The 14,817-nt window shown below is 39.3% G+C and overlaps 1 protein-coding gene across 1 annotated transcript in view; it reads right to left on the bottom strand.

Annotated features, from left to right (window-relative positions):
• Positions 1–14,817, bottom strand: part of FAM117B (family with sequence similarity 117, member B) — a 139,416-nt gene that overhangs the window by 13,974 nt on the left and 110,625 nt on the right. The window contains exons 5-6 of the mRNA XM_011949923.1: positions 2,880–3,023; positions 1,022–1,247 (exon numbers count right to left, since the gene is read on the bottom strand). Of these exons, the coding sequence (XP_011805313.1) occupies positions 1,022–1,247; positions 2,880–3,023 (370 nt within the window). The remainder of the gene's footprint in view (positions 1–1,021; positions 1,248–2,879; positions 3,024–14,817) is intronic.

The raw sequence follows: 14,817 nt of genomic DNA on the forward strand, positions 1-14,817 counted from the left end.
CGTGGTAGCGGACACCTGTAGGCCCAGGTACTCGGGAGGTTGAGGCAGGAGAATGGTGTGAACCTGGGAGGCGGAGGTTGCAGTGAGCCGAGATTGCACCAAAACAAAAAACGAGGTCAGGAGATCGAGACCATCCTGGCTAACATGGTGAAACCCCATCTCTACTAAAAATACAAAAAATTATCTGGGCGTGGTAGCGGACACCTGTAGGCCCAGGTACTCGGGAGGTTGAGGCAGGAGAATGGTGTGAACCTGGGAGGCGGAGCTTGCAGTGAGCCAAGATCATGCCACTGCACTCCAGCCTGCGCGACAGAGCAAGACTGTCTCAAAAAATATGTATATATGTGTGTGTATGTGTGTGTCATTATTGCTTTCAAGTACACAATGTAACCAGGATTAGGCTAAGAAAATACTGTCCTGACATAAATGCAAGGCTAATATTTGTTTTAAAAGGCAAAAATATTTGTAATTAACATTCAAACTGCTTCTATTTCCAGGTTATTTCTAAGGTATTTTAAGGTTATTTTTAAAAATACCCTTCAACGTTTTACATCAGGCTTGCTTTGAACACTCATCCTGCATTGATATAAATCTGTTTAATCCTTGTTAAAAATGTCACAAATACAGATCCTAAAAAACACTAACTTGAAGGCTTTGTATTGATTTAAAAAGCATTAAGGTAATAAAATCATGACTATCAGGTAACAGAGACCAAAGTGCTTTTCAGAGCAAGTGTTCATCTCATTTATTCCAAAAAGAATGTTTCTCACCAATAAGGAAGTTGTATTAACAACTACAAAAAAAGAGGTACAAACTAACAAAAGCCCATAAACTTGCCCAACCAGACCATCCACTGAGTATGACAGCCAAACCTGTTTACGCTCCAAATTTAAAACCTATGCTTCCAACACATTAACTGAGTAGCCTCGAGTGGGTGGTTCTCCTAGAAAATGAATAGAATGAATGATACAACAGGCGGTATTCCATTATCGTCTGGTAGCACATTCCTCCAGCACTATACCTTTATCTCTGGGATCAACAAGCAGGTCATCAGCTGAGCAAGGACTCTCCTCGCTACCTTCATTGGAAATGGTGAGGAACGATGTTGGGGACACGGACTGGGAACGGCTGCTGTTGTTGCTTCCTCTGTCTGCCCCACCAGGGGTCTGTGTGTCGATGCTGCGCGTGCTGCTACTTCTCTGTACAAGGGGGGGTGGAGCACGATGGCCATCTGGAATATCTTGCGGCTGTTACAAAATTTTTAAAACATATGTATATTTATCATTAATTTCAAATCACCAGCAATGCACCCAATGTCAACCTTCACATATACTGCCAGAGACTCACAAATCAGAAATCCCTTCCTACTTATTAGGATTTCATGTTGCATGTTAGTGACATCCCTGTCTAATCTGACTCCCCCACCGAGAGTCTTTGGTGAAGACTCTGTATTCCCAAGGCCTGGCATACAGCAGTTGGTTGTTGAATAACCAATGCTTGTTGGCCAATGCTTGTTGAATAAATGAATTGCACTGCATCACTTATCGTGTGCTAAGGGTTATTTTAAAAATTATAAATCAGGGCCATGAAATCTAGGTGTAACCCTAGGTCCACATTAGAGGAAAAAAGGTTATTCATCATGTGAACCAGGGACACTGATGCCACACCCTGAAAGGATTTTTTCAAGTCAACCTTCCTAAACGGGGGCAAGGTTAATCACAGAAGTGCTAATGATGGGGAGAAAATCAAGTACACACACAAAGGAAAGCCTGCGTGGGTCACTTAGCAGGGAAACCAACTCCCTGCATGCTTCCGATTCATTTACCTTTATTATATCAGGGAACCTGGACCCCATCAGGCAGCATGGAGGAGAGGGTGTGGGGAGCTGTGTTTTCTCTTAGCTAAACCAACCTTTTATTTTAAGGGAGAGGATCTTAAGCATCAATACAATACTCAATTCCTCCTTCACTGAAGAATAGAGAGATGGTTAAATAAATATACTCTGTGACATGGTTTTTAAACCTAAACAGTAATTTTTCTGTTTTACATAGGAACTATTCTCATGTGTTTTCTAGTTAGTAGACAGAATAGGCAGAAGATCATTTCTTTTTTGGGGGGAGGGGACGGAGTCTCGCTCTGTCACCCAGGCTGGAGTGCAATGGCGCAATCTTGGTTCACTGCAACCTCCACTTCCCGGGTTCAAGCGATTCTCCCTGCCTCAGCCTCCCAAGTAGCTGGGATTACAGGCACGCACCACCATGCCCAGCTAATTTTTGTATTTTTTAGTAGAGACGGGGTTTCACCATGTTGGCCAGGTGGGTCTTGAACTCCTGACCTCAGGTGATCCACCCGCCTCAACCTCCCAAAATGTTGGGATTACAGGCATGAGCCACCGTGCCTAGCCAGATCATTTCTAACTGTACTTTATGATGACATGGCCTAGCATGTCAACCAAAACCAAATAGTCACTGACATTCAAAAAAGGAGCAAGTAGATTCATGCTTAGAAAGTATTCAATGTCATGTAAACTTCTGCCCCCCATAATTAGTAAGCTAAACTTACTAACGGAGTTTAGCTTACTAATTATGTTAAATGGAGTTATAGCAAATAAGAAGTATATCACCTAATGGTGTCTAAATACAGACAAACAAAAAATAGTTTCTATTCAGTAATCCAAATTCAAGTCAGATCAGTTGCCTCTATGACATGCAACTAAATGAAAACTTTTCATTCACTTGCCCAGGTCAAAGATTTTCAAGAGATAAATTTTTGTTCACTTAATGAGAAGGAAGAAACCCAACTACATATGGAAACCCAAACTGTGCATTTTTAATAATTAGAAGAATTCAAGAATGATTTTAAGATACAAGATAACTTACTATAAGTTGCTCTTCCTTTTCCCCAGTCTCTTTAATTATTATTTCAATCTCCTGATTCAATCCTTCCACGCTATTCCGGAACCGGGAGCCTGTTGATTTGGTGATGGGAATTACAGGAATAAGTGCACTCTTTGGAACAGGAGCCTTAAGAAAATGGGATGGAGAAGAGAGGCTTCACATTACCTTTTAATTTTCTAGACTGAAGCATAATTCCAACAGACATAAGTAACTCAAAAATAAATCAAAGTTTACAGGCCTCACAAAAAGTGTGAGTGAACAAACCTGCTCCTTAGCATGGATGAAATATAATTTAAAACCACACAATGAAGGCAGGATTCTGAAAATGTATTCACACCTATGAATGACTGCAAAGGGAATAGGGATATATATAGTAAAAGAATGTCAACCTCAAAAATTCTTTTATGACTGTAACAGAGCTCAGATTTCAGAACATAACTTTAAACACTCCTAGTGCCACAATGATAGAGTTTGGATGTCTCACCCAAATCATGGGGGTGGATCGCTCATGAATGGTTTAGCACTGTCCCTCTTAGTACTGTGAGTTCTTATGAAATTTGGTTGTTTAAAGGTGTATAGCACCTCCCCCTTCTCTCTCTCGCTCCTGCTCGGCCATGTGACCTGTGTGCTACCCCTTTGCCTTCCGCAGTGATTGTAAGTTTCCTGAGGCCTCCCCAGACACCGAGTAAATGCCAGCGACATGCTTCCTGTACAGCCTGCAGAACTGTGAGTCAATTAAACCTCTTTCTTTCTTTTTTTTGAGACAAGTCTCACTCTGTCACACAGGCTGGAGTGCAGTGGTGTGATCTCGACTCACTGCAACCTTCACCTCCCGGGTTCAAGTGACTCTCCTGCCTCAGCCTCCTGAGTAGCTGGGACCACAGGCACCCACCACCACACCTGGCTAATTTTTTTGGTATTTTTAGTAGAGACGGTTTTCACCATATTTGCCAGGCTGGTCTCAAACTCCTGACCTTGTGATCCGCCTGTGTAGGCCTCCCAAAGTGCTGGGATTACAGGCATGAGCCACCACGCACGGCGCCTCTTTTCTTTATAAATTACCCAGTCTCAGGTATTTATAGCAACATAAGAACAGATTAATATATACAATTATTTATATTCTGGGGGGGATTTATTATTGTTTTTATCTATTCTTAAAAAAAATAAGATACATGTGCAGAACATGCAGATTTGTTACAAAGGTATACGTGTGCCATGGTGGTTTGCTGCACCTATTGACCAGTCCTCTAAGTTCCCTCTCCTCATCTGCTACCTCGAACAGGCCCTGGTGTGTGTTGTTCCCCTCTCTGGGTCCATGTGTTCTCATTGTTCAACTCCCATTTATGAGTGAGAATATGTGGTGTTTGGTTTTCTGTTCTTGTGTTAGTCTGCTAAGGATGATGGCTTCCAGCTTCATCCATGTCCTTGCAAAGGACATGATCTCATTCCTTTTTATGGCTGCATAGTATTCCATGAAGTATATGTACCACATTTTCTTTATCCAGTCTATCATTGATGGCATTTGAGTTGGTTCTAAGTCTTTGCTATTGTAAACGGTACTGCAATAAACACATATGTGCATGTGTCTTTATAGTATAGTCCAAAGGATTTATAATCCTTTGGGTATATATACAGTGATGGAATTGATGGGTCAAATGATATTTCTGGTTCTAGATCATTGAGGAATTGCCACGCTGTCTTCCACAATGGTTGAACTCATTTACACACCCACCAACAGTGTAAAAGCATTCCTATTTCTCCACAGCTTCACCAGCATCTATTGTTTCCTGACTTATTTTAATAATTGCCATTCTGACTGGCATGAGATGGTATCACACGGTAGTTTTCACTTGCATTTCTCTGATAGTGATGTTGAGCTTTTTTCATATATTTTTTACATGTTTGTTGGCCATGTAACTGTCTTCTTTTAAGAAGTGTCTGTTCATATCCTTTGTCCATTTTTTGATGGGGTTGTTTTTTTCTTGTAAATTTGTTTAAGTGCCTTGTAAATTCTGGATATTAAACCTCTGTCAGATGGGTAGACTGCAAAAATTTTCTCCCATTCTGTAGGCTGCCTGTTTACTCTGATGATAGTTTCTTTTGCTGTGCAGAAGCTCTTTAGTTTAACTAGATCCCATTTGTCAACTTTGGCTTTTGTTGCAATTGCTTTTGGCATTTTGTCATGAAGTCTTTGCCCGTGCCTATGTCCTGAATGGCATTTCTTCTAGGGTTTTTATGGTTTTGGGTTCTTACGGTTTTGGGTTTTACATTTAAGTCTTTAATCTATCTTGAGTTAATTTTTGTATAAGGTGTAAGGAAGGGGTCCAGTTTCAGTTTTCTGCATATGGCTAGCCAGTTTTCCTAGCACCATTTACTGAATAGGAGATCCTTTCCCTATTGCTTTTTTTTGTCAGGTTTGTCAAGGATCAGATAGTTGTAGATATGTGGTGTTATTTATAAGGTCTCTGTCCTGCTCCATTGGTCTATGTGTCTCTTTGGTAGCAGTACTACGCTGTTTTGGTTATTGTAGCCTTGTAGTGTAGTTTGAAGTCAGATGGCGTGATGCCTACAGCTTTGTACTTTTTGCTTAGGACTGTCTTGGCTATACAGGGTCTTCTTTGATTCCATATGAAATTTAAAATAGTTTTTTCTAATTCTGTAAAGAATGTCCATGGTAGTTTGATGGGAATAGCACTGAATCTATAAACTACTTTGGGCAGTATGGCCATTTTCATGATATGATTTATTTATTTAAGAGAACCACTTCCAAAATCTATATAGAGATTTTTAAATTAAAAATGTTTTTATTGTCACAGGATTACTTTTGGAAAGAACTATCTGATTACATAATTACAGAATATTACTTTTTTCCTGATAAGACACTCAAAATAAAATATGAAACAAGCATTAACAGAGGTATCCGCCAAAGCTAGTAACAACAGTGTGCCAGATGAACATCTTGTAGATTCTTCTACTGTCTAGCAAAGAAAGGTGATTAACCTATCCTTCATTTAAGAAAGTTTCTTTGGAAAACCTCTTTCAGGAAGAAGTGGGCAAGAAGACAAAAGTAAGAGGGCCTCTAATCAATGACCATTAGTTTTATTCCCTGATAACCTTGCTGTGTGATACAGAACTTAGTGTTAAATATCTATTTCTCCTTTTATTCCTGCTCCCCTTTAGAACTGGAAGGAAGCAAGGAGAGAGAAAGAGAGAAAGAGAAAGGGGGTGGCAGGTGGGCAGGAAGGCAAGAGAAAAGAAAAAAGAAAAGGAGAAGAAAGAGCATAATAAGTACAACAAGAATCCTTAGCAAACACAAGAAATTTGTGATTAAAAAAGGCCAAGGGGAAGCTCCATGCAGAAGTGCTGAGTGAGCATGTCTCCACTGCTGAGTTAGTGTTGGGTCCTCATATGTAACACAGGACACAGAAACCTACCTCATGGCTTTAAGAATGAAACAACAGGAAACTTGGTATGGTGCCTGGCCTCTAAAGCATGAACGCTCAGAAAACAGTAGCTGCAAATTTTATTTTGTATTTTCCTTATTATGTATTAAAATAATTCTTTATCTTTTCACATTTTTTTCATCACTTATTTTCTTTCACATATAGTGTCTCCTAATTTTTCCCTTTTTATAAGTCCCTCTGTTCCCACATTCCCCACAGCCTCAAGCTTCTACATTACTTATTCCCTTTACTTCCATCTCTTCTTTCTGATCCCTTTTCCAATCTCAGCATCCACTACCAAAGAAAAGAAAAATCTTAAGTTTGGGTGTTCTATAAATGTTTTATAGAGAAAATTTATATAATTTTTAAAAATTCAACTTATATTTTTGAGCCATTCTCCAGAGTGTAGATCTTTGGCGCAGAGATACACAATTTTCAAAAAAAATTTTTTTTTTTGAGATGGAGTCTCAGTCTGTCTCCCAGGCTAGAGTGCAGTGGCGCGATCTCAGCTCACCACAACCTCTGCCTCCCAGGTTCAAGTGATTCTTGTGCCTCAGCCTCCCAAGTGGCTGGGACATGCCACTACACCAGGCTAATTTTCTGTATTTTTAGTAGAGATGGGGTTTTGCCATGTTGGCCTGGCTGGTCTCAAATTCCTGACCTCAGGTGATCCACCACCTCGGCCTCACAAAGTGCTGGGATTACAGGCGTGAGCCACTGTGCCCAGCCTCAAAACTATTTTTTTGAGGAAGATCTTAGCCATATCCATAGCTCTATTCTCTCAGTCATTTGATGTGAACACTTGTCCTGGTTAGACCCTTTCAGCTTTCATAAGTGGTGACAACTCCATATACAGTTTAGCAGGTGGCTAAAGCACAATCAATGTCACAAGTCAACTACTGGTCAGACAATAAAACTTTAACTCACTAACACTCCATAGGTATAAAAACTCAAATTCCTGATATAACCTGCAGTAGTCAGCTGAGCCATAAACTTCAAGTAACATAGAGTGATCTGTAAAGAAAGATGCAATTTTTAGAAGGTGAATTATAAAATAATTTTGCAAATTTGCAAACAGAAAATTATGGGACTAAAGCTTGACCTATATGTCTTCAAGGGTTTAGTCCTTATATGTACTTTTTGATTTTCCCTTTCCTCAAATATAAACATAAATTCTATGTGCACAGAGAAACCCCCATACCTAATTTCTCAACATTTTCTGTTCTACCTACTGGAACAAAAGTTTCATATACCCCAGACATTTCACAAAAGCAGGAAGTTAAAAGAAAACATTTCCTTTGCCTCTTAATGTTTATTCAACCAAAAGCCAATACATGCATATAAAACAGACACACACACATATTTATATTTCACCCAGAAAAAAGAGTCTTTCCCCAAAATATCAGAAGCAAGCTACACCTAGGGACAGAGTTGGTATTTTTTTCTTTTGGATTATTTTTCTACAATTAACCTGAGGAGATAAACTATGTCTTATTAATCTCTTTAGTGCCACTGCCAAGCACAGAGCCCAAAACATACAAGATGCTTGTTCAACAAGGCTGGTATATGGATGTGTGCATCCCCCCCAACATCCTGTGTTGGAGCCCTAACTACCCATGTGGCTGTATTTGGACATGGGGCATCTAAGGCAGTAGTTGAGGTTTGTTTTGTTGTTGTTGTTTGAGACAGGGTCTCACCTTGTTGCCCAGGCTGGAGTGCAGTGGCACGATCTTGGCTCACTACAACCTCTGCCTCCTGGCCTCAGGTGATCCTCCTACCTCGGTCTCCTGAGTAGCTGGGATTACAGGTACATGCCACCATGCCTAGCTAATTTTTGTACTGTTTTGGTAGAGACAGGGTTTTACCATGTTGCCCAGGCTGGTCTCAAACTCCTGGCCTCAAGCAATCAGACGGCTTCAGCCTCCCAAAGTGCTGAGATTACAAACATGAGCCACTGCGCCCAGTCAGCAGTAAAGTTTAAATTAGGTCGTATGGAAGGGCAGGCCTGGTCCAACAGGACACCAGAGAGACCCCTTCCATTCCATGCACACAAAGAAAAGTTCATATAAGCACACAGCAAGAAGGGAGCTGTCTGCAACCTAAGGGGAGAACCCTCAACTACATACCAACTCTGCTGGCACCTTGATCTTGGACTTAAGAGTCTCCAGAACTGGAAGATAAATTTCTGTTGTGTAAAGTCACCTAGTCTATGTATAATATTTTGTTACGGCAGCCTGAGCCTGAGGAGACTAATACACTCACCTCTAGTTTTTTTATTTCTACAGTTTTCAATAGACCCAAGAACATACTTAAACATAAGCCAGAGATAGAGTGATCCAGAGAACTTGAATATGTCCATAAAAAGTTTGCCCTGAGAAACTATTTTTAACTTCATTGTTTACTCTTTTTTATTTAAATAATTTAAAAAATATAATTAGAGACAGAGGCTCACTATGTTGCCCAGGCTGATCTCGAACTCCTGGCCTCAAGTGATCCTCCCAGCCTTGACCTCCCAAAGTGCAGGGATTACAAGCATGAGTCACTGTGCCTGGACTGGCACTGTTTTCTTTATTGCAAAAGTAAAAAAAAAAATTCAGTGAAGAAAGAAATAGATATCAATCACCAGAGATAACAACTATTAATAATTTTATAAAAACTCTTCTATCTAGTCCTCTTTCTTCTATATACATATACACTTTTAACCAGAAACATACTGTACATAGCGTTCTGAACCCAGTGGTTTTTTTTTTAACATCATGCCAGACCTGTAACCTATCTCTATGCTTTAAAACGTTTAACCAAATCATTTTTATAGGTGCAGAGTATTTCATTTTGTAAGTGCATTACATAAGAAATCAATGCTCTATTAAACAAATAGTTTTCAATTTTTCACTATTACAGAACCATACTGTCATGAACATCCTCTTAGACAATTATTTGCACACATACATAAATACTTCCTTAGAATAAATTCCTGGGGTGGGGGAGCTATTTTTCTGGGAGGGACACAAAGGGTAGGAAAGATTTTTCAGGGCTTTGATTCATAATGCCAAACCGAACAATAAAATATTTTTACTCCTCACATTTTTATCTGCACTGTATGAATATATATGTTTCGTGAAACTCTCTAAATTGGATTTTTTCTAAACCTTTGCTAAGTTTCATTAACTACAAGTGCTCTCATTCCTTTAGTTTCCATATTGTAGAACATAAACAAAAGTAAATTTTTTAAAATGATAGCCAGTCATTTGTCCATTTTGTAGCAAGGAATGTTATCTGTTTTTTTCTTACTGACTTAAAAAACCTCTTCATGGTGTTTACATATACACTGTTTACACTGTATACATTGATATTATATTTTAATTCTCATTATTCAAAGTATGATTTTTTCAAAGTATATTTAAAGGTCACTTCTTTTTTTCTTTTTTTTGAGGAAGAGTCTCCCTCTGTCACCCAGGCTGGAGTGTGGTGGCGCGATCTCAGCTCACTGCAACCTTCGCCTGCTGGGTTTAAGCAATTCTCCTGCCTCAGCCTCCCAAGTAGCTGGGACTACAGGCACGTGTCACCAGGCTCGGCTGTTTCTTTTTTTTTTTTTTTTTTTTTTTACACAGAGTCTTGCTCTGTCACCCAGGCTGGAGTGCAGTGGCGTGATCTCAGCTCACTGCAAGCCCCGCCTCCCAGGTTCACGCCATTCTCCTGCCTCAGCCTCCCTAGTAGCTGGGACTACAGGCACCCGCCATAGCACCTGGCTAATTTTTTGTATTTTTAGTAGAGACAGGGTTTCACCGTATTAGCCAGGATGGTCTCAATCTCCTGACCTTGTGATCCGCCTGCCTCGGCCTCCCAAAGTGCTGGGATTACAGGCGTGAGCCACTGTGCCCGGCCTTTAAGGTTCATTTCTATATATTTCTTGACACGTCCATTCACCCTTTTCTTGGGTTTTTAGTCATTTGTCCCTCAGTTTTCTGGATACATAATAATTGTACATATTTATGTGGTACGTGTGATATTTTGATACATGCATATAATATGTAATGATCAAATCAAGGTATTCAGAATATCCATAAACTTAAACATTTCTTTGTGGTGGGAACATTTCAAATCTTCTCTCATAGTTAATGATGTATACAATAAATTATTGTTAACCACAGTCACTCTACTGTGCTATCGAACACTAGAACTTATTCCTTCTATCTGACTACATATCAGTATCCATTAACCAACCTCTTTTCATTCATGACCTCCCACCCCGCGTGACCCCCGCCCTTCCCAGCCTCTAGTATCCATCCTTCTACTCTCTACCTCCATGAGATCAATTTTTTTAGCTTCTACTTGTGAGTGTCAAAGTGTGATATTTATCTTTCTATGCCTGGCTTATTCCACTTAACGTGACCTTCAGTTCTAATTCATGTTGCTGCAAATCACAGAATTTTATTCATTTTAAGACTGATTAGTATCCCATTGTACACACATACAATGGGATACTAATCAGTCTTTATACACATGTATACACACACACACATTTTTCTTTATTCATTCAACTGTTGATGGGCACTTAGGTTGATTCCATACACTGGCTACTGAGAGTGGCTACGATAAACATGTGAGTGCAGGGTATCCCTTTGATATGTTATTTTTTGTCTTTTTGATAACAGCCATTCTAACAGGGGTGAGGTGATATCTCATTATGGATTTGATTTGCATTTCCCCGATGACTAGTGAAGATGAACTTTTTTTTATATATCTGTTGGCCATTTAATCTATGTTTTCTTTCGAGAAATGTCTAGTCAGATATTTAATCTGTGTCTTCTTTTGAGAAATGTCTAGTCAGTCTCACTCTGTCAGTCAGGCTAGAGTGCAGTGGCATGATCTCGGCTCACTGCCACCTCTACCTCCTGGGTTCAAGCAATTCTCCTGCCTCAGCTTCCTGAGTAGCTGGGATTACAGGTATGTGCCAACATGCCCGGATAATTTTTGTATTTTTAATACAGACAGGGTTTTACCATATTGGCCAGGCTGGTCTCAAACTCCTGACCTCAAGTGATCCACCCACCTCAGCCTCCCAAAGTGCTGGAATTACAGGTGTGAGCCACCACACCTGGCTAACATAAGGTTTTATAAAAAGATTGAAGCTCCATTTTGTTTTATAAAATAAGTAGCACTTATTAAGCACTTAATATGTGCTAGGCATTGTTCTAAGCACTTTATATACATTATTTTATTTACTTTTACAAAAGCTCTCTCTATAAAAATAGGTAGTTACTACCCCCATTTTACACTGAAAAAGTGAGACTCTGAGAAGCTAATAAACTAGGGTCACAGAATCAGGAATAAACTTACATCCTACCAAGTTTAAAATGCCCCCAAATATTGAAAAGTTATCCCTATACAGTGAGAGTATGTGATTCTTAATTTTTATCTTTTGAAATTTTCAATTCTCCTAAAAGTAGTTTCCTATCCTTTGATAATCAGAAAGTTTCTAAAATGAGTACTTCACTAATCTTAGATAATTCAGAAATATATTTATTTAAGATGGTCTGAACTGATGATGTCTTTTTTTTTAACATATAAATTCTCCATTTCCCTTAAAGATGTCCTCACTTCCACAAACTTGAGAGAAAAATGAAGTCTTGTGATCTACTGTGATAATTATAAGTAGGTTGTTCTGATTCAATTCTGAAAGTTGTTTCTTTAAAGACTACCTTAGGTATGACACCAAAAGTAATCCCCATAAAAGAAAATAATTATAATATACTGCCAAAAAATTTTTTTATGTTTGCTCTGTGAAAGACAGTAGGAGAACAAAAGACAAGCTGAGACTGGGAAAAAGTATTTGTAACTTACCCAACAAAGGACTTTTATCCAGAATGTCTAATAAGTTCTCAAAACTCAGTAACAACCACCAACCAAATTTTAAAATGGGCATGAATAGACACTTCACCAAACAGAATACACAGATGGTAAATAACCATATGAAAAGATGTTCATTAGGGTAATGAAAATTAAAATCAAGATGAGATGTCCTTCACCAAGAATTTAGTATCAATAGCTACATTGTGGGAAATCCATGTAATGGAATACTATTTAGCAACTAAAAGGAATAAACTGGCTGGGCATGTTGGTTCATGCCTACAATCCCGGCACTTTGGGAGGTCGAGATGGGCAGATCACTTGAGGTCAGGAGTTCAAGACCAGCCTGGCCAACATAGTGAATCCCCGTCTCTACGAAAAATACAAAAATTAGCTGGGCATCGTGGTGTGTGCCTGTAGTACCAGCTACTCAAGAGGCTGAGGAGGGAAAATTGCTAGAACCCAGGAGGCAGAGGCTGCTGTGAGCCGAGACCACACCACTGCATTCCAGTCTAGACTACAGAGCAAGACTCCGTCTCAAAAAAAAATAAAATAAAATAAAAATTAAACTATTGATATACACAACTACTTAGAGGAAATGCAAGAGCACTATCGTTGAGTGAAAGAAGATAGTCTCAAATAATTGCATACTGTATGATTCAATTTATATGACATTCTCAAAAAGAGGGCTAGAGTGATGGAGAACACAGCAGAGCTTACAAGAGATTAGGGATGGGGAAAGATGTACAAAGGAAGAGAACGAGGGAATGTTTTTTCTTGACTATGCTGGTGGTGGCATAATCTACATACATGTTAAAATTCATGAAATTGTACAATCAAACATGTCCATTTTATTATACGATAATTGAAAAAAATAGAGGAAAAAGCTGACAGGGTCATATCTTTACCTGCCTAATACTGTCTCCAGGTCCTTTCCTAGAGACAGTTATATGCTGAAGTAAATAATAAAATGTGGGAAGAATTGTTTTTTTAATTCAGTCCACATATTATTTAGGTATATCTTAAAATTTAAGTGTATCTGTTATAGATGAAGTCAACTGATTAACTAGCCCAGTCAGCTTCCTGTCTTTTAGAGTTCCTGTTTTTGACTCCTTTCATTTTAATGCTAAAAGCCAACAACTCTCCTCACTTCCTACAAGCCCCATCAGCAGCCTAGCATTGGCTCATCTGTGGTACACTGGTGATAAGCAGTAGCTGAGTAGGGGAGAGAGATATAGCGTTAATGTTTTTTTTTTTTTTTTTTATGAAAATGTGCTTTGATAGGCAAGTAGGATGGAGAAAGGTCTATACAGCAATTCAACAGAGTTTCATGAGAGAAAAATGAGCCAGAAACCCTAATACAACCAAAGGAAGGTGAAAACTGATGACTGGCTGATTGTTGATTCATGGACTGAAGCAGGGTCTCCCTCGGTTGTCCAGGCTGGAGTGCAGTAGGGGCAATCATGGCTCACTGCAGCCTTGACTTCCCTGGCTCAAGTGATTCTCCCACCTCAGCCTCCAGTGTAGCTGGGACTACAGGTGCATGCGACCACACCCGGCTAATTTTTTGTATATTTTGATGAGACAGGGTTTCACCATGTTGTCCAGGCTGGTCTCAAACTCCTGGGCTCAAGTGATCCATCTGCCTCGACCTCCCAAAGTGCTGGGATTATAGGCATAAGTCACTGCACTGCGCCCAGCCGAAAACCGTTGTTTAGAATGGTAAAAAAAAATTAGTAAGCACCTGAAAAAAAGCTTTCCTATCTTAAGGGCTTTTGATTCGAGACCACCATGTGGTCTTAATTCTTAATGTCTGATTCTTAATGTCTGTCACTGTTCTTAATGTCTGTTAATGTCTGTCACTGTTACTTCATTTCTGTCCTCCGGCAATCACTGTCCTCTCATTTGGTATCTGCCTTTACATCTCTTCCAAGCTGCAGTTATATTTTGTAATAAAGGTCACAGCAGAAGTACCTATTCTCTCAATTTTGAAATGGCAAAAGAATTTTAAAAATTAAAATAAACTCCCGCTCTGTTTTGGACTGACATCCCAAGATTTTAGCGCAGGGCAGTAATTTTCGTTTTCAAATCACAATGCACCTTCCATTCCTCAGAGAAAAGTTAAGTTTCTCTCTTTTTCTACCTCACTGTCTCTTGGCTCTCAAACCCTCCTAGGCTAGTACGTGTCTTCAGCCCAGACGAAGAAATAAGAAGATCCTAGGGGAGGGCTTTCTTGCTTGACGCTATAGCAACAGCCAGAAAACACCCACACACTTTTAAAATTCTCACCTCAAAATTAGTTTACGTGACTGTGAAGATGCTGACATCTCCCACTGTTGTTACTAACATCAGACTCTTAACAATCAAATAATTCTGAAACGTGTTGGCTATATTTTCTAATGAGACAATTTCATTTAGGCATCTGAGGGTTTTGTCATTTGGGGAAACCTTTCAAATGTGAAAGACGCTATCCTTTAAGAAACCTGGCAGTATTCATTTTTCCTCATGAATAATCTCCCCTGAATGTCCAAGGGAAAAAAACATGCAGAAAAGTATGTAAGAATTCTTTTCTAACTGTAAGCCCAAGAATAATGATCTTTTGTTAACTAGTAGCTGTACACTATACC

This window comes from Colobus angolensis, unplaced genomic scaffold (genome assembly GCF_000951035.1).
Source record: "Colobus angolensis palliatus isolate OR3802 unplaced genomic scaffold, Cang.pa_1.0 Scaffold30, whole genome shotgun sequence".
Taxonomy (NCBI): Eukaryota; Metazoa; Chordata; class Mammalia; order Primates; family Cercopithecidae; genus Colobus; species Colobus angolensis.